Source organism: Zootoca vivipara, chromosome 14, assembly GCF_963506605.1.
Source record: "Zootoca vivipara chromosome 14, rZooViv1.1, whole genome shotgun sequence".
Lineage (NCBI taxonomy): Eukaryota > Metazoa > Chordata > Lepidosauria > Squamata > Lacertidae > Zootoca > Zootoca vivipara.
This window is the reverse complement of record NC_083289.1, coordinates 38061310-38084897: the sequence shown is the minus strand read 5'-3', so window position 1 is coordinate 38084897 and position 23588 is coordinate 38061310. Positions and strand designations below refer to the sequence as shown.

Sequence of the window (23588 nt, the reverse complement as noted above, 5' to 3'; positions counted from 1 at the left end):
ATATCTTTGTATTACAAGGACCATGGTCTGGTTTAAGCAGGGGTGGGGAAGCTGTGCTTCCCAGCTGCTGTTAGACTGCATCTCTCTCATCCCTGAACAAGCTGGCTGGGGCTGATGGGAGCAGGGAGTCCAATTGCATATCTGGGAGTCCAATAGCATGTCTGACGTTTGAGATCCTGGTGGAGGAATGAATCCCTAGGAGTTCTAGTTGATTCTGCATGCATTAGCGTACACACAGACAAATGGTTCAAACGGACAAGAAGTGTTATCAGGGGTCAAACCCTAGTCATAGAAGTATTTGCCCTCATAAAGTTTGACGGATCCCATCTTTTTATGTGCAAAAACTTTTTTTGTAGGTGGGGGGCAAGCTTTCGTTTTGTCTTTTGTATCTCCCGTTTGAGCTTTTTTAAAATGTAAGTTGCCCTGCTTGGTATCATCTTAAGTTGGAAGGGGTGCTTCCCATTCTCTTAAACGCAGGAGAGCGTAAGATCCATTAAGAGCGTTGTAGCGCATTAAAATCAAGACAAATTTATCAAGGCACTTCATCAAATGCACGAAGTGTTGCACATGGGCTCTAGGCGCTGTGCCCCTGCTCGTATTGCTCCCGCCCAACCCCCCCTCCTGCCAAACTGCCCCACCTCCCAGTACCCCAAACCCCACCACTTGATTCCCTTAGACAAGGCATCATTTCCACCTTGCAGGCCAGCTTTGACAGGTGGGTTGGGCAACACACCTGTGAATCACATGGCATCACTGTGATATTACACAATTATCAGGTGGCTTGGCCTGCACACCTCTTGCCACAGCTGCTCATATCAACACCATTTCTGTCTCAGCAGTTGAGTGCAATGAAGATGCAAGTAGCAGGCAGTGGCATCAGAGCAGGATGGTTGTGGGGGAGCTGGTCTGTCTCACCTGTTACTCTGCAGCTTACCTGGGCCACTGGCCCACCTGCTTGTCTGCCCACCTCTATCTTGCAGAACAAGAGATTTGGCACTACTTTGCATGAAAGTCACGACCTTTTTCTACAGCAAAATGCTGTTTATTCCCAAGGAAACTTATTTACCATCAAGGCAGTCATGATGGTGCTATGATTTGGGGCGAGTTAAAATGCAAAACTGCACATGCTCAGGACATTTCTCCTTTTATATGAAGACAGGGCACAGATCACCCCTCTTTTCCTGACCATAGTTACTAAAGATTAATGCAAGTATTTTTTTAAAAAATAATCCTGTTAAATGCAGGGAACTCTTCAAAAAACGACGAGTCTTGTAGTTCCTTAAAAGAGCAACACATTTTATTGTGGTATAAGTTCTGGAAAGGGGAAATCTGCAAATATATACCATTTGAAGAGTACTCAAAATTGTAAGAAATTCGGGGTTATTACAACATAGAATTAAAAATCCACAGAAATATTCCGCTAGGAATAACATGTCCTCTAGCCCCAAGTGGATATCTTTCAACTCCCAAGTTTACATTTTTTGTTTGATTTCCACTAAAGCCAAAATATTTCACAGATAATTTAAATGTTTTGACCAGGAGTGCATGTGTGCGGAGTAGGGGTGGGGAGTCTGTTTCAATGGGCCCAAGAATTAAATGTTTAATGACTACCACACAGGCAATTTTTGCAGACTGGATTGTGGGCTAAAAATAAAGACAACACTCAAAGACGTGTGCTGCTCCTTGTATGTCCCTGCAGTCTTCCAAGAATGAAAGATGGAGAAGCCCCAACTCTTCAGTTCCTAATCAAAATACTAAAAGGCAGGCATGATCCTTACCCAACTTCATTCAGAGGAGGAATGAAAAGATCAGTCAATTTTGGTTCTCTTAGTTTCTAATTTTACAATCTTAAATCCAGTTCTTCACATTTTTGCAACAATTTGTGATTTAAAAACAAAGCAAAACAAAAAAAGCAAAAAGCCCTCCTGAAAATCCATCAGCATCTTAGGGCAAATTTCTCCTAATGCATTTGTATGCCATTTTGACTAACACACACATTCCTTGCAAGAATCTTCCCTAATATAATGCATTTTTGTATGTTATTTTCATAAATACATTCATCGTTATGCATACTGTCCCCTGATATGCATTTTTTTTGAAAACTCTGCTTGATTGGAGAACTGCATCATGAATTTCAGATAAGTGTGAATTTTGAAGGATGGCTGTGTTTTGGTTCTCATCTTGTTTCAGGATGTGTTAATTAGGCAGCTTTGCCTTTCAGTGCAAAATGGATCAAATTTCTCTTCCATCCCTAATTCAGATAGGCTTCACATAAAAATAGTATACCTGTTTGCACTTGCCCAGGCCTTAAAACTGGAAACTTCACATTTTGGTATTTGCAATTAAAATTGGAAACTACACATGACCTTAACATCAGAGTTCTGTACTCCCTAGTCTTCCTCTGACACACACAAATTGCAAGTGCAAGACACCCAATCTGGATGAGGATCTGGGGTGGGGGTTAAGGTGGATATAATATTGTCCCTCTTGCAATCCCTAATCAATTGAGGCTCTTTGTTCCTGCAATCTGTAGTGCCAAAAAGTCCCATTGAAACAAATTCAATGGGAATTGATTTTTTTGCAATGGAAAAAAAGCAAACCACAGACCATTGACCAATTGCATCTGGAACAGCTCCTATTTGCTGATTGCTAACAACATCCTTCCAAAGGAATGCTAGACCAGGCAGACCTCAGTCTGATCCGCAAGGTGCTGGCTAGGTTCTTAACTACGACAGCAGACTTTGGATTGTTTAAACACCAATCAGTAATGTCATAATTGTTAAAGGATTCTGAGATTTGCTCAGAGGAGCTGCGGCAAAACACTGCAGGGTGAGTGCTGCCGTTCAGGATTCCAGCCCCACCCATCTGTCAGCTAGCATTCACAGTCCCCCTATTGGGTTGGCGTCCCCCCCATTTGACCCCTTACATATTTTTATTACTTCTGCAAGCCTTGAGGCTCTTGCCAAGCCTGCTGATACTACCCTCTTGTGCATGGGTAATGCAGTTTTGGCTACATAAACCACGGCACCAACAACATGATCACCAGAAATAGAGTGACTCACGAAACAGATGGAACAGGAATTCTTGTAAATAAGCAAACAAAGGCAAAGAAGTTAGCCCCCTCCTGTTCTAATCAGTTCCTTGAAAAGAGGAGTAGTTTCTGGAAATGAAACCTAATACCAGTAAGTTTGGAATGGATGTGGCTACATCTGAGCAGCCCCACACGTTTATGCCTGCAAAAGACAATCAACTCAGACACATGCATTTTAATCCTAAAATATTCATTTATAAAGAGTGATACAGTGTGCCCCATGGTCCTCCAACCCACCATTTCACCATCATACAAAATAAATTGCTAGCTTTTTTACCTATTTTTATTCTTTAACCTTTAATTATAATTATAATTATAAGACACTTCATTTAAAAGCTTCTAGGCTGATAAGAGCCCCTTAAAGCTTCCCAAGGCATTGTACCATTTGGAGCTAATCATCCCGTTCAGAAAATGGATATGGCAATGGGAGATCACAGGTTTGAAGTGTTTCACTTCACTGAAATGAAATCCTTGGGTGTGGAAACCTAGTGTCAAGGAGAAAGCTATCCTTCTCAACGTGCTAGCTTTCCACGGGCGGACTGCTTTGGCTATAGGACAGCATTCCAACATGTTAACCACTTCACCTGTATTCTGAAGTGGTCTAGTTCCAAGAGGATCACAGCAGATAGCTTTTCTGACAGGGCAGTTCAACTCTAAGACACGATAGCAATTAGCCAAGGCACTCCAATTTATCACCTCTTGTTTTTCCCTTGAGAAACGGCCTCTGTAAAGGGCAAATGAATGAATTCATAAAGCTGCTTGGCATTGCCGGCATTGCCCAGAAGTTCGGCCAACTTGTCCTGAGAAAGGGTTACGAGTTCTGCAACGCTCTTAACATGATTCATTATGGCCTGGCAGTTTTTGGCATTCACACCGGGCATTTTGAGCAAGAAGTCTTGGGGACCCGGGTTGTATCTGTCCGATTCGGGGAGGCTTTCTGAATCTGCTGTGACAGCCATGGCTGTAGCTGCATCAGGCTGGGGACGCTTCCGTTTCAGTTCCTCAAACAATTCAGCCGTCACGTACGGAGAGGGGCACCACAGGAGTCGAAGCCGGGAGAAATGGAGAGTGAGGAGGGTGAGTTTGGATATAATGTCGTTGCTCGAGATTTCTTGATGGAGGGACGCCCGGGGAGTGAGGGAGAAGGATTTGCTAGGGTCAAACTCTATGAGGAGGACGGGGCGCTTGTAATAGCGAGACATGGAGACGCACTGCGTATAAAGTCTCCCGCTGTTCAGGGAGCCAATGAGATCGCTGATGCTCTTGCGCTCCACACAGATGTCGGGGGTGAGGATGTAGTCACCGACCTCCAAGGTCACGGGCTCAATGTCAATGCCGCGACGGTGGATCAAAGACGGAAGCTCGCTACGAAATTCGCGCATGTCCACGACAATGCTTTGTGGCACACCCCTCTCTTCCTGGCCACCTGAGCAAAACAAAAGAGATCAGGGAAGAGAGGACATACTGGTCTTTCTGCTGACAAGCGAGACCCACTGGATCCTAGCTTCCTAGCTGCAGTTCTGTCTCTAAACGGTTTAACACTCTCTAAGCGGTGTAACAAAGCAGTCTAAAATATGCATATACAATATTGGCTTTCTATATGCTGTAACAGCCTCCCTCCCTTGGGACCTTTTGGTGAAAGGCGAGTAAGAAACACAATATTTTAATAATAGTTTTAGAGGCTCCCTCTTGCCAGCCCATCCTTTGTTATTTTACCCCAAGAATGCCTCAGACACAGCATCATTCCAGGGCATAGGGTATGTGGTCACCATTCTCCACCTCCCAAGAATGAAATAATATGTCTGGAGCATTATGTAGTAAAGAAAACAGCAGCCGGTCTGTTCAGAGGAAAGCTCTGCCATGGTTTGTGACAGCATCAAAATGAAGTTTTTTAGAAACTGAAGGAGGCTGCTACTGTTGGGGTAAGGCCCCCTCCCCTATGGTAAATCCCACCCACCCCCACAAATAAGCAAAGTGATCTCCTTCCACCATTCAGAGCTGTGAAATTCAGAGGCCATTTGAGTTTGCCCCTAAATGATCTGGCAGCCCACCATTTGACCACAATAAAACATGATTACACTGAAGATGTCCATGTAAATTCAGCTCAAAAGACCTGAAAGGTGTGTTTTAGAATAGTCCCATAGATATCAAGAACTTACCTGCTTTGCGCGTATCAGTGGAAGCGGTCGCTGGGGTTGCATCTCTTACTAGATCCAAGTTTGTTTCATCTCTTCCTTCCCTTTCTTCAGGGATCACCATGCTGGCCTTCTCACTGAAAAACAAGAATTATGAACAGAAATGTTTGAGGCATTTCCCTCAGAGTGGATGTGTTAAAATTCTAAAACCTTCCTGCTGCCGAGCTGGAGCAAAAGCTACAGCAGTACCTCTCCCTCCAATCAATTTAGGGATTTTCCACAAACAGGATATCCCTTGATGTTCTTTCCCCAGTGACTGGGGTTCAGAGCATGGAGATAGTCTATAGCAGGCTGATTGCAATCTACTGGTAGATCCCCGGGAGGTTTTGGTATATCGCGGTCAATCGCTGGGTCCCTTATTGTTGGTAAAATCGAATCTGGCCCTGCCCTCCATTGTTTCATGATCTGCAGAACGGAAGACAGAGTTTACTAAGTGAGGCTGTTTGTTTCCCCAGCGATTTGTTGGTGAATGGCTGTCTCTTTCTCGCTGAAAACAATGCGTTCCTTCTCCCTAAAAAAAGCTCAACGACTTTGACCTGAACCCCCCACTAAGTCATTTAAGTTGGCGGTCATCGTTGTATATTGAGGGATCCTATTCCATTGTTTAACTGTGCTTCCACCAACCACAGCGAGACATTGGAGCCCTGTTCCCGGATCGCCAGAAAACATAATAAACACTTGTTCCGGTTTCTGACGTTACACCAGGCAGTGCGGAGAGGGCGGGCAGGATATAGTTTAAATTAGTAGCAGCAATAACAACAACAAGACTAAAGGAGCAATCCTTTTTGGCGCAGAAAAGACAGAGCAGCAGATTCCCCACCAGACCTGCAGCCCTGTTAGTTCCTGCCAGCCAGGAGGGAAGTGGCTCTGTGTGTGTGTGTAGCTTATTTTCCTTTTTTGCTCTCAGGCTGGTGCAGCTCTCAGGCTGGTGCAGCACAGGGACCCAGAGTGGAGCCCTCACCAGGAAACAGGGAAGTTTTAAGTCCAGTGGCTCCATAACTCCAGTCCAGTGGCTCCAACTCTAGAACATTCTGTTTTGGGGACTTATGCTACTGGCAGTAGCACTTGCCCCAATGGCTGAACCCAGGGGATCCTGGCAGAGAGAACCTCTGCTACATCCTATCCCCCAGCAGCAGCAGCGACCAAGGGTTAGGATTGCTCTGTAAATAAATAACACAGAACAATATTCATAACATTTGCGAAGGTTGTTTCAGGGGTATGCTTTGCTTTTTAAAAAATTTATTTATCTAATTTTAAGTCTCCTTTAGCCAAAAAGCTGGAACAGGGGGAACAGGTTTGCTTCTTGCAAATCAATCTGTTAAAATTCTGCCTGAAAGACTTTGCTTCATATCTTTACAAGTAAAATGTTTATTTTTAAAATGAGAACTGAATATTCAGGGAAGGAACAGCTTTGAGTGGGCTCAGCTAGGGATGTGATGGCCTGGAGAGAGAGAAAACAGGAAAAAACACTTTTTTCCCCCTCCCGAGGACAACTCTCTTCCCCACTGCCTCCTAAAAAACAAGACGGAAACTTGAAGGATAGCCAAATATGCTGCTGGTCCTTAATACTGTGACTGTATCAGACTGCTTTCTGTCCAATTTACTACATATTTTGTGACTTCTTTGTCAGTTTGCTCTGGTTGGTAGAGAAGTCTCTGAGGTCTCAGGCAAAGAAGAGTTTCTCGCCATTACTTTCCGCCTGATCCATTTAGCTGGAGATGCCATAAACTGAACCTAGGACCTTCTGCCCACAAAAGATGTGTTCTGCCACTGGATGCACAGTCCATTCCCAAGGACAATGAAGTGGGCACTAGTCCACATGAACTCCTGCAGCAGCAACCTGTTAATCTTCAAGGTGTCACAAGGCTCTGTTGCTTGCTCTGGATGCAAGGGAACATTTCTTTCCTCCTTTGCAAATTTGACATTTTTATTATATAAGTCCATAACGATCTTTCACGGTATTCAGCTGCTTACATAAGTTTGCTACCTTGGTAACACTTGGAGTGGGTGGGGGAAAGATGAAACAAGCCAGAGCTCAGAGCTGCATAGCAACAATAGGATAACCAATGTGCAGTCTCTGCCTTTCGAGCAGCTAGAAATATGCCAGCAGAAGGGGAAGATCTGGCAGAGAACCGGCTTCCACCAGAATTAGCTTTACTATTCTGCCAGCTTTAAAAGGGGGAAGATTTATTCTGCGGAAGCAAAATACATATTGTTTGACACTGCAGGGCTGCCATCTCTGGGCAGGTAGTGGGACCCCAGCACCTTGGCAGGGGGTGCCTGGCCCCTCCTTTGAAAGGCGGCATTTCCCAAGGGCAGCATGCAAGATGCACCTTACCGAATGAGTTTTTCGAAAGCTTCCTTTTCTTTCCGTAGTGCAGTAAGATAGCGTTGCTCCTCTGTCGAACCTCCATAGATAAGGAAATAAACCCTGCAAGGCAAGACACAAAGACCTCTCCAAATCCAGAAGACAGTGGCCAAAAGCCTATCGATTCCAGCATCTTGTTCTCACAGTGGCCAACCAGATGCTGATGGGAAGCTTGGAAGTGGGATCTGAGAGCAAGAGCTCTCTACCTCTACTCCCAGCTACTGCTATTCGGAGACATACGGCCACTGACCGTAGAGGCAGAACCCTAGCAGTCATGTCGAGTAGTGCACAATTCTAAGCAATCCCTTTTGGGAGGTTTTCTCTCACAGGGACATAAGAAGCTGCCCTACATACTGTGTCAAGACGGCTAGTCTACCTGGCTGAGTGTGGCCTACTCTGGCTGGTAGCGGCTCTCCAGGTTTGCAGAGAGGTTGTCGGACAGCCGCAGGCTGAACACGGGACATGCTGCATGCAGAGTTGATGCTCTGCCCCTGAGCTGCGACCTTTTCCTCGCCGAGGCTCAACGTACCTCAGAGGCCTCCCAGGCCTGCTTGCCTTAAAAATTTCCAGCTGGCGAACAAACGTCAGCTCCGCGTCGTACAGCACGACATATCTCGGGGCGACTTCGTGCAAGACGCGAGTGAGAGCGTAAGGGTCCCCACAGCCGTTCAGCGGGTGGATCACAGTGAGTGGCTCCTTTAAGATCCCATAATAGGCATCCGAGGAGAGGTTCAGGTGAAGGTCTTCAGGCTTGGCTTCTCCAACGCTCTCTTGGCTGCTGCTTAATTCCTCACAGCCTTCTTCCTCTCCCAGGTTTCCCTGCTCCTCTTTGTTCAGCATTTGGGTCAAGGTCAGCTCTGGCTTCTTTGCCTTCTTCGGTTTGGAGGAATCTGTTCTGGTTTTCTTGGCCCGTGGTTCTCTGGCACCATTGCCCCGGCCCTTGGCTGCCCTTCCGTCCTTCAGGCAGGCTTCGCCGGCTTCCTTGTCCTTCCCAAAGGTTTTGTTATACAACCTAGTTAAGAAAGCTTCTGCCCCAACTGTGATGTACTCCTTGAGCTGAGCACAAGTGCGGTCATCACTTGCGCAGATAAGCACTCGTCCTGCAATTGAGAAACGGTTGCTGTAATGGGATGGTAGGATCCCCCCAAAAAATACAGGAGGTGGGGAAGGAAAGATGGTTGGGTCCCACAATAAAATGGTGCAGTGCATCCTCACCACCTGCCCAGGACTCTGGGGCTCGGAAGCAGGGGAAGCTTCAAGAGAGGGTGACAAAGAACTGATACCCTCCCCTTCTTTCCCAACCTATTGTAAAATCTCCCCCTGCTATGTTACACAACCCCAAAACTGAGCACTCTGCTGTTGTAAAAGTTTCTTTTTTTGGCTAAACCTTAGGAAGAACTTCCTGATGGTAGCACTTTTTAACAACGGGACACACTTCCTCAGAAGATGGCAAGTTCTCTTTCCCTGGAGGTTCCTAAGCCGAGGCTAGAAGGCCACCTTCTCAGTGATGCTGTGGCAGCAGATTTCCTGCACTGGCAGAGGGTTGGACCAGGTGACCTTTGAGGACTCCTCTGTTCTAAGATTACAAATGCCTTTGCTCCAGGTCTCTTGGACCGCGTTAGGACCAACGCTGAATAGAACCATTAGTGCCTACTGAGACAAAATCGAGTCTGTCTCAAGACAAAATCGAGTACGCCTCTGGGGGTGAAGGCAAACCACTGCTTTAGCAGCACCGAAGTGACTTCTGATTGAAGTTGATGGATATGGCTAGCTTAGGCCTATTAATTTCGGGGGGTGGGGATCCAGTCTAAGGAAATGTTAGCCGGATACACACCGATGGATGTTAAGCAGTATCAACATTGACGTTGTTGAACTAAATAATACACAAAACATCCTGCAGGTTCCAGAACTCACTGAGATAAAGGTTCTTGTTGGGAACAGTCGTAAAGGTAAAGGGACCCATGACCATTAGGTCCAGTCGTGACCGACTCTGGGGTTGCGCGCTCATCTCGCATTATTGATCGAGGGAGCCGGCGTATAGCTTCCAGGTCATGTGGCCAGCATGACAAAGCCGCTTCTGGCAAACCAGAGCAGCACATGGAAACGCCGTTTACCTTCCCGCTGTAGCGGTTCCTATTTATCTACTTGCATTTTGACGTGCTTTCAAACTGCTAGGTTGGCAGGAGCTGGGACCAAGCAACGGGAGCTCACCCCGTCACAGGGATTCGAACCGCCGACCTTCTGATCAGCAAGCCCAAGGCTCAGTGGTTTAACCACAGCGCCACCTGGGTCCCTTAGGGAACCAGTCTTAGGGAAGAAGAAAAACTGCTTTGAAAGTATGGTTGTAAGAAGCACAGTATTATATTATTATTGCTGGTGAATAATAATAATAATAGCTCTAGCAAAGCAGCAACAATAACTGCCTCTGCCCACCCCACCCCCACCCCGCTGCCCTGCCCCTCCTAGCTCACCTGGCCCACCCAGAGCTTCACTGTTTGCATTCTCCGTTTCAATCTCCTTCAGGACTTCTCCAAGAGCCTCCCACTTTGGGTTGCTTTCCAGGATCAACTCCCTTTTCTGGTCTGGAACACAAGGTCAGTGGATGAGTGGGGGAATTAAGAATTTCTCATTACACCTTTCTCAGGCGCTTTATGAATGCTGGGAAATCCGCCTGGCACTTATACATAGATTGTGCCCCGTTGAACAAACAAACGTCCAGGCTGAAAGTACAAGCTGAGCATGAATTAACTGAATGGGACCTAACTTGGTCTGGATCCAGCATTGTATGATTTAGAGCTGCTTGTTGGCTTTCTGGCCTCTTACACTCAGGCTACATACACACCTTACATTTAAAGCACACCCCAACCCCCTGCAAAGAATTCTAGGAACTGCAGTTTACCCCCCCCCCCGAAAGATAAAAATCCCAGCACCCCTAACAAACTACAGTTCCCAGGATTCTTTGCAGGTGTTATACGCTTTGAATGTGTGCACGTAGACTCAGATTCATAAATTCTGAATCAGTACAGCAGCCTCTTGTGGCAGCTGCAACTGGTCGAAGACCCACCAAGCTATTGTGTACTGAGTCAGACCATTGCTCCATCCAATATATCAGGCAGGGGCCTTTCACAGCCCTTTACCAGAGATCCTTTTAACTGGAGACACTGGGGGATCAAACCCGGGACCAAGTGCATTGAAAGCACCTCTGGCTTGCCACTCCATCACAAACCAGGGTTTGCTAACTTAGACACCCTCTAAAGTTTAAACTCCTGTTATGCTTCTTTAACTATAGGTTCATGTGACGTCCAAATTAAGCCTTGATAAAATCCTCTCTGTCATTGCCACAGATAAATACGTGTGTGTTTAGAGTCTGCTAATTGTCAACACAGAGTTCAACATCAGACTCTTCTCTGATCCCTGTGCCCTTTATACTGAAACATGAAATAAGCTCACAGTATTATTACAACGCTATCAAGGCAGGGACATGGCCTCTTGTACCCTGCAAAGTACACTGATGCCGCCATCATCATAATTAAAGTATCCATTATTATTTAATAAAAGGTTTTGCTGTACCTTTTCCTTCTCCTTCTCCGATATCTGCTTTCTTGGAAGCATTTCTTTTTTTATTTGCTTTGTCATCTGGGAGGCGATACACTCTGCCCCGAGCATTTAGAAACATTGACGTACTAGAATCGAGAAAAAGCCAACCTAGCAGATGGAGGGAGACAAATATATACCAGTGGCCGCCATTAAAAAACAACCAATAATTACTTTAGCCCCCTTCTTTCCCCTCTCCCCCATCATCTTTTGAAGCAGTTGCGCTCACTTCAAATTAGTTTTGCAGGGATAAAAACAACTTTGAAGAAAGAAGCATGCTTTCGTTTCCATCTCTCAACCTAGCTAGCCTACCTCACAAGGGTGTTTTTTTTAATGGGGGGGGACACAGGAAAACAGCCCAGCCCACTGCCCTGATGGAAACGTGGTAACAAGCAATATAATACAGCCCTGAATACTTTAAAGTGGAGCCTTGTTATACTGGGGTGAGTCTATGTATCTAGTCCAGTAATTTTGCCCTGATGTCCCAGACTTAATCTACCTGGTGTGACCAAACATGGAACATACACAGCCCCACTTCCTCTCTCAGTCCAGGAAGAAGCTTTCTCACTTGACACTGCTGGTGGTATGGCCAGCTCCAGACATTATATTATTCTTATCATCATCATTATCATACCTTTTATCCAAGTTGCTCAAGCTTCTCATTATTCCTCCCCTCACCATTTTATCCTCATAACAACCCTGTGAGGTAGGTAACGTAGGTTAGGCTGAGAGACAGTGACTGGCATAGAGTCCCTTGGCAGGCTTCATGGCTGAGTGGGGATTTGAACTCTTTTCAAAATCAGCAGCCTGAAAAGGGGGTGTGGGTGTGGATGTGAAACCTTCACTCTGCCCCAGGCTGGCCCCAGGATCATGTAAAACTGGCCCATGCAGGGGGCACAAAGACCCCACACTTCTGACAAATGTCCCCCCAGCTGCTCAAAGCTGCTCATGTCCTGAGGTTCCTCCTCCTTCTGCAGCTAAGTCCTTCTTATGTAATTATCGACCAAAGAAGAAACAACAACTCAGGTTTTCTGTGTGAACATTTGCAGATCTTTTTCAAGGAACAGAAGTTCAGTGGGAGGCTGAATATATTCACTGTCAGTAAATCCTACAGCCTTATGGCTGGCTGAAAACATTTGGGAACTTTCATGCACATGTGTGGGTTTTTTTTAAATTAAAACTTCACTCTCTCTTTTTTAACAGCCCAGCTGATTCCTTCGTATAAAAGTGGGGGTAAGGGGAGGAAGAACCTGCTCATACCTGAATTCTGACCAAAGGCTTTTTCTGAGGCTCTTAAGGATTCCAAAAGGTTAAGGAACGTGACGCAGTCATACTGAGTCAGGTACTGTAGCAAAGTACGGAGAATCTTCAAATCTTGGACCAGAGATTTGGTTTTTGATCCCAGCTGGTGCCAAAGAGGATCCAAATAGTGACGAATTGTCTAGAAATATAAAATTAGAAAGAACTGCTGGCACAGTACTGTCATGATCTGAACTTGAACTTCGGAGGCCTTCCTAAACTTCTAGCAGCTTTAGAACCCGAATCCTGGATTGTGTCTTTTCAAAATAAAAAAAGACAAGTTTCTAGTCCTCATGAACACAACTGAACAATCTGGCAATAATTCCTGCCTTCTGACCCTCAGCACCCACCCAGGCAGCGGCCATTTTAGGTTTATCTGATATGTGTGCGGCCGTGCATTGTGCCGAACCCAGGAAAGACCCAAAAATGTCACAAAAAGGAGTGGGGGGGGTGTTTGCAGGTTTTTCCAAAGGTGTTTCAAATATAAACAATTTCACTTAAACAGTGTGGTTCCTTGGAACATAACCGCTGCATAAATTGTGAGTTGCCTGAACTCTATTGCCTGTATATAGAATTCAATGTGTATTAATAATAAAAATAAATAATAATAATAATAAATTTTAATATAACAGGTTAGACAAAAATAGCAAAACAAACAAACCCCACCCCCAACAATGGAATACTTCTATGTGCATTATTATAAATACGGAGAGGGTCCCATCAATTTATTGTCTGCCAATACATGAGCATGCAAAATAGTGCTTTCCACAGAAATAAGTGTGCAAGCTGATTAAAGTGTTCTATCACCTTAGTGCAACAAATCCACTTTAAAATAAAACAACAGATTTTTGCAGTTAGGAAAGTCACGGGGAAATGTACTGAAAAGTGTGGGATGAATGCACAGTTAAACGGGAAGATGTACTAACACCACACAAGCAAATCAGGATGAATGCTCATTGTTATATAACTGCTCTACAAACAAATCAGAATGGATGCTCAGTGAAGACCGGACATGGTCTTTTGCGTAAGCTTTTGTGCAAGCAAATCAGGATGAATGCTAAATGTCTTGAGAGGCTCACCAGCTTGCCCACTTAAAGTCACAGCTGGTTCCACTAGAAATCTCCCCCTCCACTTTCAGGGTCAGTAGATCAAGGCTGTTCAACACAGATATATGGATTTTTACAAAGAACAATTCCAACCATGTTATGATCCTGGCACACAATGCCCAAACAAAAGAACGTTTATTTCATTGTTAACAAGCTTACAATGAGCCAGCCAGAGTCTTGGAGAGCTAATAAAACACTCTTTTATGTAAAAACACAGTTAAACTATTAACAGATGTCTAAATCCCTCCATTAAAAAAAAGATAGCAGACTTTCCTCCCCTAAACAAAGTGCAGCTGTTGGGAAAGGAGGACAGTCAATTGGAGAGCTCTGGCCGGCCTGAGCCTGTGACATGCAAGAGATTTTGCCAAAGAAAGGATCGCATGGCTTCACTGCAAAAAAACACAGCTCTGGAAAGACGTTCACCAAGTTAATGAAGACAAGGGAACCTGCCATTAATGAATCTGCAATTGCCAAGCAACATGCAGTGCTTTTGTAAGCTGGCCCACAGGCAAGAGAAATATTTCACTATTCTGCTCTCCTTGTGAACTAGCCAAGCCCTTCATCTGAGCCGGGATCCTGCTCCGGAATGCACTTAAAATTGCCAGAGCTGAGCTCTGGGGAGAGATGTGAGCTCATAATCCAGACGAGACTACCCCAAGCATGGGTAGATGTCAGGGCTGGGCTGGGGGCAAGTAGACTGAGTCGAGCCAGGAGCCAGGAGAAAGGCCAGTGGTTGGAACCTATGTGTAAGATAGGACCAGGAGGACAAACGAGGAAGCAGGAGAGAAGAACAAGCCAGGCATCAAGGATAACAACAGGGTACACACAAGTCTTGTTTGAGCCAGGACAAGGAAGCCCTTTCTGCCTAGCTGGGTGGAGTTAGTCCAAAAGGTTCTACACCAAGAAGGCAGCCTCCTGAAATTCAGTGACTCATGGCAGAAAGCAGCCAGACATTAATTCCAGCAGTTCCCTCACATTAGGTAAACCATGTTTGACTCCTTCACTGGAGTTATGGGTTCATCTGTTGGGGGCGCTGTGGTTGCACTTTTATGTACTGCAGGCCCTGCCCTGAGCGAAAGGTTTGACAAGCCAACTTCCACAGTCCTTTCCAACTCTATGATTCTGCAGCCAGCTGAGCAAACTGACACCTGGGATACAGGTAAATGGAATCCATGCCAGACATTGTAGGAGTCCAATGAGACATAGTCCTCCATCTCTTTACAAAGAAGCTGAATACTGCTGCCCTGACTGAGTGACAGAGATGTGTGCCCATGATCACTGAGCAGATTCAGAAAAGTGAGCAAAGTGGGAAGTGCAATGGAATTGGGATGCTGTCTAGCTCTGCTCTGCTGCTTTCAATGGAAGACGTTACAGCTGTGTATATACACATTACGCGGGGTGGGAGGGAATTGTAAACTGTGATGCCCAAAGGAAAGGAAATGCAGAAAAGCACAGAGAGTGATTGTTAACAAATGTATCTGTTAACAAATTTATCTGCCTGGTGATGGGAGTTGTCGTCCAGAAACATCTGGAGGGGCGCAGGTTTCCCCTTTCCTAGTTTATGCCATTGTTAACAAATGTTAACAATGGCATAAACTAGGAAAGGGGAAACCTGCGCCCCCCCAGATTGTTAACAAATGTTAACAATGGCATAAACTATGAAAGGGGAAACCTGTGGCCCTCCAGATGTTTTTGGACGACAACTCCCATCACCAGGCAGATAAAACAAAGGAGATTCAGGACAGATAAAAAAAAAGCATTTCTTCACGCAACACAGAGTTAAACTATGGAACTCGCGCCCACAGGAAGCTGTGAAGGCCACCAACTTGAATGGCTTAAAAAAAGGATTGGACAAATTCATGGAAGAGAGGTCTGTTGATGGTGGTTTCTAGCCAGGATGGCTAGGCTCTGCCATCCTTCACCATTGGAGGCAGCAATGGTTCACCAGTTGCTGGAGGGGAGAGTGCTGTTGTGCTCAAATCCTGCTTGAGGGTTTTCTCACAGGCATCCGGTTGGCCACTGTGAGAACCGGATGCTGGACTAGATGGGCCGCTGCCCTGATCCAGCAGACTCTTGGTTATCCCTGACCCTTGAGCCACATTGGCTGGGAATGATGAGAATCGGAGTCCAACAACATCTGGCAGGCTGCAGGTTGCCCAGTCCCCCCTTAAGCTATGCTCGTCATCACAGGGAACGATCACAGCCCTTCGAGGATGGCGTAGCAGCCAAGGACCCCGATGCCACTGACTGCATTGCCTGTGCCCATATAAAAAAAACCCTCTAGAGGCCGATAAGAAAACCCAAGAACAAACCAACGACAGTTGAAAGAGCTACCTTGTCGAAAGCTTTCCCGATAGCATCTTCCAGCGACAGATCCTCTGCTTCCAGAGCCGGGTTGCAATGCTTTAGTTCTCTCAAACACGCGTTCAGGATGTCCAGAATGGAACTCTGGATGGCTCGCATGGCCGGGGTCATGCTGACGTGCATTTCAACCACTTCGGGCTTGTGCCGCTCTAGGAAGGAGTGCACTGCTACGTGGAACCTGAGAAGAGAAAGACGGGCTGGTGTTAGGGAGAAGGGTGTCAAGAGACCCACGCAAATCCCAAGCCTCTTCGCCTCACCTGGACAAGGAATAGCAAAAATTGATGTGAGCTCCCTGCCCACAATGCCTCACTCCTACAGTGCTCCTGGTGGGCCTTTTTGTTTTTTTGCTGGGCTTGTTTATGGGTTATCGGGACAGTTTTAATTAAATGCCTCATTTTACCCTGTTTCTCATATTTTAAGACATACCCATAAAATAAGCCATAGCAGGATTTTAAGCATTCAAGGAATATAAGCCATACCCCGAAAATAAGACATAGTGATAGGCGCAGCAGCAATGCCAGCCGTGGCAGGAGGAGGAGGAAAAAAATAAGACATCCCTTGAAAATAAGCCATAGTGGTTTTTTTTGAGGAAAAAATAAATATAAGACATGTCTTATAATATGAGAAACACGGTACATATTCTACCCTAGGCATCCCCAAACTTCGGCCCTCCAGATGTTTTGGACTACAGTTCCCATCTTCCCCGACCACTGGTCCTGTTAGCTAGGGATCATGGGAGTTGTAGGCCAAAACATCTGGAGGGCTGCAGTTTGAGGGTGCCTGTTCTACCCTTTTGGCTTCCCCCTCTTTTTGGAAGCTGCTTAGAGACTTTTTTGTAGCAACTAATAAGTCAAATAAATGAATGATGCCCCTCAGAACTAAACAAGGGTTAGAGAGCCTTGGGAACACCTACTCTGCCACCGCAGGAGAATAAAGTAGCAGGAGTGGTCAGCACATGGATTGGCAGCAGCTGGTCCACTTCACCGCAGGCGGCACAAAGTCTTGTGCCCGCCCTGTTTACTGCTCACCTGGCATGTCTAGGAGCACCCATCATTTTCCTTGGTCCCCAGCAGCAGGAAACCAAAGATATACTGATCCCGGAGGTTCTGTTTTTGCATAAATTGCTGCTGATCGACATTATCTGCCCGGGCTGTGATCAATTCATGTGCCCAGTTACCAAGGAAGAATATGGCCTCACCTTGGCCAGAGGTAAAGCTTCCTCACAAAGAGATTTCTCATCACTCTTTCCACGTGACAGAAGCCAGTACTGAAGGCCACGGCATTGTCTGTAAAGGCCTTAATGAAACCCTGCTTGTTCTTCTGGCGATAGAGTCGCAAGATAAAAGCTTCCTGGCAAGACTCAATGATTCTGTGGGCTTTGTACACCAAAATACCTGGCAGAACAACAAGACGAATAAACTCGGGTCACACAGGAGAAAGGCAAAGAAAACAAGAATAAAGCACAGGACGTGATATTTTGCAGAGTAGGCCATGAGTTTCAAAGGTTCAACCAATTAAAAAGAGCATGACACCATCTAACTCTCCTTTGGCTCCCCCCCCCAACCGATGGAATTCAGCGGGGCTCAGATCTCTCCTGCCTTCAATGCCACGCCAGTGAAAATGCTGCAACAATTTAAAATGTGTTAAGTAGGGAAAGGGAGTTTCTATTCAAAGAAACAAGGTGGCAAGAGCCCCCAACCTTAATTTGTTTATAGGCGCGTTCTCGGAATACAGCAACGGTGCAATGGCATTTGCAGCCTGAACACTGGAAATAAAACCAACCATACAGGTAAAGTGGGAGCCAGCTACCCTGTTGCTTTAAAAGTATTCATAAGAAATAATGACATTTTGGTAACAAAAGGACAACAAGAAAACAAGGCGACAATAAAATCCTCTGCAACGTGCTAGGACATGTGAAGACAGTGGATTGGAATCATATCTAAAGAGTATGATTTGCACCGCATTTCCATTTGGGGATCCACCTTTAAACACTTGGTCATTTCCCTATATAAGACAGGGGGGAACCTTAGGCCCATGTAATAAATGTGGCTTCTCTACCAAGCCCTGGGAATTCTTATTAGGCCACAACCTTCCTTGGCCCTCCTTAACATCCTGAATGCTTTTGCATAGCTGGAACATGTCCTTGAACTCTGATAACTGATAGGGCTCTCTTTCTCTCTCTCTCTCTCTCTCTCTCTCTCTCTCTCTCTCTCTCTGTGTGTGTGTGTGTAGAAGCTTGCCTGTGGTACAAAGGTGAAATTTACTTTTCTGGCTGCACCCACTTTTGCCTCTGGCCCCACCCAACTTTGGCACATGGCGCTCGGAAAGAAAAGTAACTCACAGATTGAAAATGTTTCCCCATCCCTCCTCTATAGGGACAATTTTATTTTTTTAAGGATAAGGGCATCATACTAACTTATAGAGCTGGATACAGCTATTGACCTCCTTTTCTGCGCCCTGAGCCACAGCAGATTTTTAAAATAGGTACAGATTAATACTGCAAGTTTTCTCCAATGGTAAGTCTACTCAGAGTAGACCCACTGGTATGAATAGACATGGTTAACTCAAGTCTCTTAGTTTCAGTAGATCTACTCTTTAGTAAAAGTAAGTTGGCAACAACCCTGTATGTTTATGCCACCTTTCCTCCCAAAATCTCCAGGTAGCATAGTTGGTTCTCTACCTGACACCCATCCTGCAGATGAGAAAGCTTTTATAGCTTGAGATGGTCACATTCCCACACTCAGTGGAGGGCAAGGCCAGTGGCAAAAGAAGGCAGAGCAATACATGCAAATTTTACCTTTATATCATTAGGCTAGTTTCTGCACACATTCGCACACCCCTTTCCAGCCAAAGAAGTAAGGCGTTATCAGGACAAATTCCAGCCAGGCAGAAACACAGGGAAACCAGTCAGGGACAGAGAGAGGTGTGACCCTCTGAGGAGAGACTCAAGGGCCAGGCAGAGCGACTTGGAGGGCCACATTCAGCCTTCATGCCTGAAGCTCCGTATCCCTGTTGTAGGTGGTTAGACTGAAGGAGACAGACTGGTTCAAGGTGCCTGAGTGAGCTTCAAGGCTGAACTTGGAATCCCAGCTTCTCCGCATCTTTCCCACTCTGTATCCCTGGTTCTCAGCGTATGGAAATTGAACACTAGGCAGGATAAGCTCCAGAGACGCATGCATGGCTTGCTTACAAATCTGCAGCTTGCTCAGTATAGGATCTAATCAAGGCTTTATGTCACACTGACCTCTAGTGGGAGAAGGGATTTATGACACCGCATCTATTTAAAGCAGTCTTATACGCCAGCTCCCTGGGCCAATAATGCGAGATGAGCGCGCAACCCTAGAGTCGGTCACGACTGGACCTAATGGTCAGGGGTCCCTTTACCTTTACCTTATTCCTCTTTAACAGTCAAGGCTCCCCCCCCACCCCCGAAATCCTGGGGATGCTAAGTTTTCAGCACCCTTAATGAACTACAGTTCCCAAGACTGTCCATGAATGCTTTAACGGTATGGTGTGGATACCAGCCCAGGTGTCACAAGACTCTCTGTTGTAGAAGAGCAAGGTGCCATTTCGACAATGAGAAGCAATAAACTTTACATCTGCAGAATTGTGGATGAATTAGCATGAGGAAGCCATGTTTCTTAGCCTAGACTTAGATTACGTTAACATTCTGAGCAGGGAAGTGGGTTCGAATCCGCTTTCTCGTGGTAAGATCTTACCGCTGATAAGATCTGAAGGGATTCGGTCGGTCAGAAAATCTACCACCAGAATCCGGCTGGTGGCAAAAATGACACCCCCTTGGGTGTAAACTTCATAGCGGTTGCTGCTTGCGATTTCATTTGTGACGCGTCGAGGAAGATGAGCTACGTTATCCGTCCTCAGCTGGTCGATAAAAAACTCCTAAAAGCAAAGTAACATTTTTCACAACAAATCCAATGCGGAGTAAGGGGGGGAGGGAGATACTTTGTGTGGGTGTAGAGTAAGAAGCAGTGCAAAAGCTATTATTAAATACAATATTAAATATTTAGTAATCAATGGGACCTGTCAACAAAGCGTTACGGTGGAACGCTCCTGCTCTGAGTTCCAACCAGAAGTGCAGGCTGATCCATTAGGGCAGATGAGGCACTGCCTGATAGCTGAATCACCAATATTTACTTCTGAGTAAACATGCTTTGAATCATGCTAAAAATACAAATGCCAATTCCATTGCTTTCTTAGTGTGCAAGAGCTAGTGAGCCACAGCAAGAGGGTAGGCATAGCAGTCACTGAGCACCTAAAGTTTGCCCAAGAGTCCAACACTCCATGGAATCATAATTCTGATGAAGCTTAAAGATTTGACCTGCTGCTTTTAAAAACTGACTTTGAAAATAGTTGCTGTTACTTTACTTTATTTTTGTTATGTTTTGCTTTTCTGCACTTTTAGTCTGATCCTGGCATTTAAACTTTAATTAACACTGTTAGAAATAGGAATAACGCATGACATTGTATAAAAAGTTAATTTCATTGTTTTATAGTATGATATGAGCAAGATACCACCTGGGGCTCTTTGCTCATGGTCCTCCCAACCTAATGTCAGGTCAGATTGGCACAGACTTGCAGCAGGGCCTATTCAGTAGTGCCCCCCTCTGGGCATCTGCATTTAGATCAAGTGTGAGGAACCCTTTCCCCCTCCAGATGTTGCTGTACTACAATTCCCATCATCTGTGGCCACTGGCCATGCTGGAGCTGATGGAGTTCATCAACATCTGGAGAGTCAGAGGTTCCCTATACCTGAATGAGATATTGATTGAATACTGCTTGGTTTCAATACACCTTTGGTTTTCTGAGGTTCTTTTGTCATTTCATACAAGTTTTGGTTTTATCTGCCACTGTTTCTTATTTGTTCAGTTTCTGACACCTGTGCTTTATTTACATTTTCACTGCCTTATAGAACAAACAGCCCTGTGAATAAGGGAAGCAGCATCTAGTTAGCAAGGCAAAATACCACCACCATCACCTCTTTAAATAGACCACATTAATTTTTTTTAAAAGAAATGCTATTTTAAAAACCTATTATTCATATTGCTCTTACATAACCTGCCATTGGGGACCTTGTCAGCTGAAAAGTGGGAAGGAATTGCTTAAAATAAACCATTATTATTTCTCATGCATATAGCACAGTCAGCATGCCTGGTGTTTCACAGAGCTTAATGAACCTTTGTCCCTCCAGATGTTGCTGAACTAAAATGTCCATCACCCCTGGCCACTGACCATATTCTTGAGGGCTGAAGGGAGTTGTAATTCAGTAACATCTGGAGACCCAAATTTTCCTCACATTTGGTTTAAGAGAACATGTCCCTGCTCCAAGGAGATTAGAATCTAAAATTAAACACAGGGTGGAGGACTGAGGGATGGGATGAGTAGTGGAGGCAGGTATAAACAGAGAAAAATCAAGCTGTTGTTTCACTTGCACTGCCCTGGCTCCCAAAGAATGAAAAAAATTATAGAATCATAAAATTGTTGGAAAGAACCAAAAGACTCATCTAGTCCAATCCCCTGCAATGCAGGAAACTTTTGCCTAACGTGGGGCTTGAACCCATGACCCTGAGATTAAGAGTCTTGCGTTCTACAGACTGATCTACTTTCATTCTGATTTTGGTTTCTAGTAGAAACTTTAATGCTCAAATCACTATGGTACTAAGCAAGGGCCAAAGGCACAGCAGGTGCAAGGCATGGCAAAGCAAGCTAAAACACTGGTCCACTGACAAGCTTCCCAGACTCTTGTGATAAAGGAGTGGAGCAGGCATGGCTTGGTACAGAGTGTAGCATCTTTTGACTGGGCAGGTAAACGGGAACTGCTTCTGGTGGATTGGGACTGAGCTGATGCAGGCATTGGCATCTCAGTGATCTAGGTGACAAGAGGAGACGACACCTATATAAAACTAGATTTGGCACCTGGCACCTCCTCTGGAGGTAGAGGCTTGCCAGCAGGAATTATAACAAGAGAAGGCTCTGGCAGGATAAGAGGCCACACTGGTCAGCCTCCTCAACTGCTCCATCCCCATGGGCCATAGCTGCCAAGTTTTCCCTTTTCTCGCGAGGAAGCCTATTCAGCATAATGGAAAATCCCTTTAAAAAAGGGATAACTTGGCAGCTATGCCATGGGCAACTCTGATGTCTCAGGAGGCCTGAATGAGGCAAATCCCAACCCACTGTGTTCCTCCCCAAACACTGGCCTCCAGTCCTTCCAAGCTCCTTTCACTCCTTATCTTGACACAACCACCAAGATGGCTCCACAGGACTCATGACATGGTGTATTCAAGCTTAGTTGCAGTCTGAGTCACAGGCAACTTTCCCCAGTTCACAACATAAAAACACAAAGCAAAAAACACAAGATATGTAATAAAAACAAGAACAAGAACAAAACAAAAAACCACTCACAAACCAGTAACTCCCTCCCCGAGCAGGTGTACTAGGAACAGGCCCTTTTCGGTGCTGGCCCTGTATCATCCTCCATGAAGTTCACACATCTCTTGCAGTAGTACAGTGTTTCCCAACCTTGGGTCTCCAGCTGCTTTGGGGCTACAACTCCCATCACCCTTAGCTGGCAAGACCAGTAATAATAATAATAATGATAATGATAATGATAAAATTATTTATTATTTATACCCCACCCATCTGGCTGGGTTTCCCCAGCCACTGTGGGCAGCGGCCACAGTCATTAAAGCATCAGTCATTAAAAACTTCCCCAAACAGGGCTGCCTTCAGATGTCTCCTAAACGTCAGATAGTTGTTTAGTTCTTTGACATCTGATGTGGTTAGGGATTATGGGAAATGTAGTCTGAAAACAGCAAGGTTGGGAAACACTGCATAGTGCCTTTTAAAGGAACTTTCAAGAACTTTCTTTCGACCCTCTTTTTCATTATCTGCTGCACCTTACCGGTGCTTTTGCAGCTCATTTGGGAGGGGTGCAATTCTCCATTTTCCATTGTTTGCGCGCCTGGGCTTGCTTTTTGGGTGTGTGTGTGTGTGTTTTGGGGGGTGCCTAGTGAGGACACCTGCCCTGAGAAGCGGGGCAGCACCTTTTAATAGGAAAGACTCAAAGAAGTGAATCCCGCGGGCTCCTCCGGGGCCTCGAGGCGCCTCTGCCTACCTCCTCTGCAGGGCTGGTGTTCAGCACCAGCACCAGCCTGGCCGGCTCGCAGTAAAGGCGGAGGAAGCGCAGGAGGAGGCGGTCGATGCCCAGGCCGCGGGCGCACACCACCAGCCCGTCGTCGTGGAAAAGGTCCAGGAAGATCTGGTTCTCGTGCTCCAGAGGCACCGCAGCCGGAACAGCCACCGAAGAAGCCGCCGCCGCCGCCGCCGCCATGGCAAGTCGCTGTCAAAGAGCCGCGGCTCCCACCGCACATGCGCAAACCGGGAAGCGAGCGTACTACGGGAATGAAGTCTCAGGCTTTCCAAGTCGTAGAGATAAAGCCTTGAAGAGTGACACACGCACGCAGAATCCTTAAACTCCCCATGGAAACGGAAAGCATCCGCCGTTCGCGGTTATTGAAGCGCTTCCCCGCCCTCCCCACCCACCCGCGGCCTTG

The 23588-nt window shown here is 45.8% G+C and overlaps 1 protein-coding gene across 1 annotated transcript; it reads right to left on the bottom strand.

Annotated features, from left to right (window-relative positions):
* Nucleotides 1-686: 686 nt before the first annotated feature.
* ERCC4 (ERCC excision repair 4, endonuclease catalytic subunit) lies at nucleotides 687-23527 on the bottom strand. Its single transcript, XM_035130799.2, has 11 exons — nucleotides 23150-23527; nucleotides 19737-19917; nucleotides 17216-17411; nucleotides 15988-16195; nucleotides 12509-12689; nucleotides 11225-11359; nucleotides 10126-10236; nucleotides 8184-8754; nucleotides 7625-7717; nucleotides 5251-5363; nucleotides 687-4517 (listed from the first exon to the last, which is right to left on the bottom strand). The coding sequence occupies exons 1-11, from the start codon at nucleotides 23363-23365 to the stop codon at nucleotides 3784-3786; spliced, it is 2739 nt and encodes a 912-aa protein (XP_034986690.1). The 5' UTR covers nucleotides 23366-23527; the 3' UTR covers nucleotides 687-3783.
* Between the last annotated feature and the right edge of the window lie 61 nt (nucleotides 23528-23588).

Coding starts and splice junctions, on each gene's coding strand:
- ERCC4 (XM_035130799.2), bottom strand. CDS start 23,365: ATGGCGGCGGCGGCGGCGGCGGCTTCTTCGGTGGCTGTTCCGGCTGCG. Junction 12,690..15,987: donor TCGGGAAAGCTTTCGACAAG/GTAGCTCTTTCA, acceptor TTATATTTCTAG/ACAATTCGTCACTATTTGGA. Junction 8,755..10,125: donor TGAAGCTCTGGGTGGGCCAG/GTGAGCTAGGAG, acceptor TCTCAATTGCAG/GACGAGTGCTTATCTGCGCA.